Source organism: Chrysochloris asiatica, unplaced genomic scaffold (assembly GCF_000296735.1).
Source record: "Chrysochloris asiatica unplaced genomic scaffold, ChrAsi1.0 scaffold00136, whole genome shotgun sequence".
Classification (NCBI taxonomy): Eukaryota; Metazoa; Chordata; class Mammalia; order Afrosoricida; family Chrysochloridae; genus Chrysochloris; species Chrysochloris asiatica.
Window position 1 is genome coordinate 2,683,142 of NW_006408654.1, and position 4,730 is coordinate 2,687,871.

The window sequence follows — 4,730 nt, forward strand, 5'->3', positions numbered from 1 at the left end:
GAGGGGGGTAAGAACTCGCTCAAAGCGTTCCTTCCTAGAACTTCATTTCGGAGTCGCGGAAGGCCCCGCCTGGCCAGCGGAGCTGTCAGAACTACTGTAAACCCCGCGGCTCTTTCCAAGAAATACAACTAGTCTCTACCCCGACTCAGATCAGCCGAGCATACTCAAGCCTTTCATCTCCGCCACCCTTGCCACTTGTCCGCAGACGGCGGGCTGAAAGAGGCTGGAAAGCTTCCGTTTCAAGTAGAGGGAGGCCCGCAGAGACCCAGCGGGCACCGACCTTCTGAACCACTGCGCCTCGTTCACCCACCTGATGCTCTTTCACCACTTCGCTGAGGCAGGGATACCGTTCCGAGATCCATCGGTAAAACTTGGGGACTCCCATTTCGACCGTCAACACCAATTCCAGTCAGGGCCAAACAGAAACCAAACGCCCCGCCGGGGCCTACGCCGCCACCTCTGGCCGTCGCTCCGCCGATGACAACACACCGCCCGCCCGACCATAGAGAGCACCCGTCGGGCCCTAGAGCGGCAGGATCCGAGGCCGCATCAGACTTTATTCGCCCCTGCTGTGCTCGATTGTGGTTACGTTTAAGCGCGCCCAGCAACTTTCGTGTATGCTAAACTCAGTTCTGAAAATGCCAGTTTTAAACTATGCTCGTAGTGAATTTGCAAACGTTATGAAAACCTCACAAGACAGCTAGAAGTGTATTGAACAATGATTTTTGCCTGGGCTGCTTTCGGCTACTGGGATTGCTAATTTCAGTATTTTCCAACGCGGCTTTGGAAAAATCTGGGGATTTATTGGGTTTAGTTTGTTTTGCTTGGAAAAGGATAATTATTTTAACTATGCAAACTTATAAAAAAAAATTGTTAATTTTTTTTTCCAAGTGGTTTTTCTGAAAAGGTTCCTAGCTAGGCCTTCGATAGAAAATTATAGAATGTTTTCACATTCATGCTTCTCTTGGTGTGTCACGGATGGACTTTTTCCCCTATTACACTTTCAATAGTACAAAAAAAGCAGAATTATACCAAGTGAATTTATATGAAATTATCTATGATCTAAGTTTATCATTTATTTCAATGTAGTTCTCAAATTGGTTTGTAATTATGAATTCTTTTTAAATTTTCCAAAAAAAACTTACAAACCTAATCACATTTTAAAATGTCAGATTTTTAAAAATCTCTTTAAATTCTAAGTATTACAGTCTTCTATAACTTTTGGGTTCTGCTTTGTTACGCTGTCAGTATACAGCCTCTTTAAAATTGAAGTGTTAGTTTCATTCAAGGTTCTTGTCATGTTTTTTTCCCTATCATATTTTCAATCATAGCAAAGAAAGATTATCTATTAAGTGAACTTAATAATGTGCCATTTATATTTTCCTCTCTTACAAGACTGTTAAATGTCTGTGCACCAATTTAGCACACAGTTTTGTCCACAATAATTATTTGAGGTAAACTTTTTGTTGTTCAAATGAATCCTTATGTTAACTTGTTAAGTGCTCTCCAGTGAGTTCCTACTCATAGCAACCCTGTCTAGAGTTTCCAAGGAGGTCTGGTGACTGAAACGCAGACCTCTCAGTTCAAACCAACCTGTGGTCCAGTACTTACCCTACAGTGCCACACTAGTACTTTTAACTAGTACTTCTAAAAGGAAATCAATAAAAATGGTGAAATAAAATTAGGCTGGCCTGTTTCAAATGATGTTCCATTTCTCCAGTTACAATACACCTCATGTAGTCAGAAAGCAGTTTATTTAATAACAACATATATTATTTTAAATATTTAACCACCAAGGAAAATAATTCGAGTTGCTTTAAGTACATAAACTTATGCTGTACTTTGGAAACGAATAGATACAACAATAGATTAATGCCAAAAGCAATCATTTTAAATAACTGACATATTTCATTTCACATATAAGGAGTCCAGCCAAGGTACATCTGGCATAGTAAGTTTTCATCAGTAGCTTCTTGTATAAGGTAATGCACATGTCCTTCAATAGATAATGGCAGCCCGGTCACTCTGTTTCGGGTCTTGATTACACCTTGTAATCGCTGCTCAATATCAAGGACATGGGTCTTGGCCTAGAAAGAAGATATAGAAAATGATAAGAGCTAAGAACCAATAACATGTGACTGTTGATGATTTAGAATTACTAATGTTCATGCTTTGTAAGAAATGCTAATACTATTTTACTGATCATTGCTCCTTTTGTTAGAGAAAATATAGAAAAAGAAAGAAATTAAATAAATAAAATAATTTGATAGATTTCAAGGTTGGCAATGTTAATCCAACATCAAATGCGTAGACATTTTTCTGGACTATGTGAATTATCAGGAAATTCCTTGCACATTACAATCATAGAAAAATAATTTTAAAAACATGCTTTGAAAGTGTGTAAAACTTAAACTTTCAATGGGTATTCTAATAATAGCAATGATATTCTAATGTCTAATATTTGTTAGTTCATGCAAATGGCAGTTCTAAGTGAAGTATTTGAAATTCTACACATTTCTCTTTTAATCAAGGAAGTTTATCAGACTATAAAAGTGAGTGACATTAGAAAAATTATCTTCAATCTATTTTATCAAAAACTACTGCAAACTTGAGATTTTGAGTAATATTAGTAAGAAGGAACTGCTAGATATATTAAGATGAATTGTGGCATATTGATGTCACCATATAAAAGCTGAGATTTGCTCTGTAAATTCAGGCAAGTTTCCCCATGGTTTTAAATTGTCTAAGGTTAAACAAGTGTACCTTGAATTCTATTTTATTTTAAATAAATTATAATAATGTTAATAGTATTGACAGGAAATTTTTAGGCACTGTCATAATAGAAAACGAGATTTCAGGGTATTCACGGGCTAGTCAATAAGAGAATTTAAAATCCTTATCTGTAGAGATCTACAATATCAACTTATATCAAATCATGCTACACCTTCTACTAACCTTTTCATTGACAACTTCCCCGGTTTCGTTAAGTGGTGCTTTGGAGTTCCCTTTCACTGGTTTACTCCACTCCACAAGAGGATCATGTAGAAAAGTCTTTAAGACACTACAATTATAATAAATATTTAGTTAACAATACCAAATTATCTTTGCAAAAAGACCTTACAAGGTTTAGAAGCTAATGATAATACTATTACAAAAATATATTATTTTGTGTACATCCCAAAAAGCAAAACAAAAACAGAGGGAATACAAGCAAATGATGCTACATGGAATGATGATACACGGAGGTGACTGTAATCATTGCAATGAAATGATGAGTGTAGAACCGATGTTCTCCCATGTAAACGATCACTCAATTCACAATAAAAACTTAAAAAAAAAAACTTTTTTCCAGCAATATGTGAAATTATTATTATATGGGTAAAGAAAGGGAATGAGAAGAGTAATAAAGGGGGAAATAAGGATGGGCAGAGGTAGTCTTCGGAGAAGAGAAGGATGACTTATTTGTGCCATCTCTAAATGATTAGTGTTGTTATTTTGTTAAGTGCCATTGAGTCTTTTCTGACCCATAGTTATCCTATGTATAACAAAATCAAGCACAGCTAATTCTGTGCCATTCTCACAATTGTTGCTATGATTGAGACCCACTGCTGATGCCACTGGGACAATCGTATTGTTGGGGGTCTCCATCTTTTTTTCTGACACACCACTTTACCAAGCATGATGTCCTTCTCCAAGGACTGGTCCATTCTGATAAAATGTCCCAAATATAAGAGACCTAGTCTTGTCATCTTGGTTTCTAAGAAGCATTCTTGTTGTTATTTCTTCCAACACAAATCTGTGTCATCTCCTGGTAGTTCATGGTACCTTCAGAATTCTCCTTTAACATCATAACTCAAATGCATCAATTCTTCTATGGTCTTCCTTATTCACTGACCAAATTTAGCATGCATATGAGGCTACTGAAGAGTCCTGGTGTGGTGCTGTGATTTAACTGCAAGGTTAGCAGTTCAAGCTTACCAGTCGCTCCTCAAAAACTCTATACAGGGTCACTATGAGTCAGAACAGACTCGACATTGCTTAACAACAAAAGCAAAGAGGCCATTCAAAATAATGTGGGTTGGGTCAAGCACACTTTAGTCCTCAAACTGACATCTTTGTCCTTCAACAGTTTAAAAATGTCTTGTGCAAAAAAAAAAAAGTCTTGTGCAGCAGATTTGCCTAATGCAATTCCGAGGTACGACAAAGTTTGGCCATCTTGGCCTCTAAGGAGCACTCTGACTGCACTTCTTCCAAAATAGATCTATTGGTTCTTTTAGCCGCCCATGGCACTTTTAGTATTCTCCTCCAACACCACAATTCAAAGACATCAATTCTTCTACGATCTTCCTTATTCACTGACCAGCTTTTGCATCCATATGAGGTTACTGAAAATACCATGGCTTGATCAGGCGCACTTTAGTTCTCAAGCTGACATCTTTGCTCTTTGCTGGCAACCACTGCATACATAACCAGCACTGAGAAGTTGAGGCACAAGGATAACATGGACGAAAATCCAGTCTTTGAGCCGTCCTCAGACTTACGGGCCATGGACCCCGAGGGCCAAGGAAGTAACTCCCTGAAGTCCCGGGTTCATAGGCTTTGGCAAACTCACTGTTTGGCCACCTCTGTGCAATTTTCTTTAATTATACTTTTGTGCATTCTGTACTTGTTCTTTATGCTCTTAACTCCGGTAATTGTAGCTTCTGGGAAAGTGATTGTTTTCAGTAATA

General features: G+C 37.8%; 2 protein-coding genes across 4 annotated transcripts in view; both read right to left on the minus strand.

The window, feature by feature from the left end:
• Positions 1-504, minus strand: part of XRN1 (5'-3' exoribonuclease 1) — a 223,618-nt gene extending 223,114 nt beyond the window's left edge. For all 3 annotated transcript variants that reach the window (XM_006869856.1, XM_006869855.1, XM_006869854.1), the window contains exon 1: positions 311-504. In XM_006869856.1, the coding sequence (XP_006869918.1) occupies positions 311-385 (75 nt within the window). In that variant the 5' untranslated portion in view covers positions 386-504. The remainder of the gene's footprint in view (positions 1-310) is intronic.
• Positions 505-1,913: 1,409 nt separating this feature from the next.
• Positions 1,914-4,730, minus strand: part of ATR (ataxia telangiectasia and Rad3 related) — a 164,001-nt gene continuing 161,184 nt past the window's right edge. Inside the window, exons 46-47 of the mRNA XM_006869870.1 lie at positions 2,956-3,061; positions 1,914-2,087 (exon numbers count right to left, since the gene is read on the minus strand). Of these exons, the coding sequence (XP_006869932.1) occupies positions 1,914-2,087; positions 2,956-3,061 (280 nt within the window). The remainder of the gene's footprint in view (positions 2,088-2,955; positions 3,062-4,730) is intronic.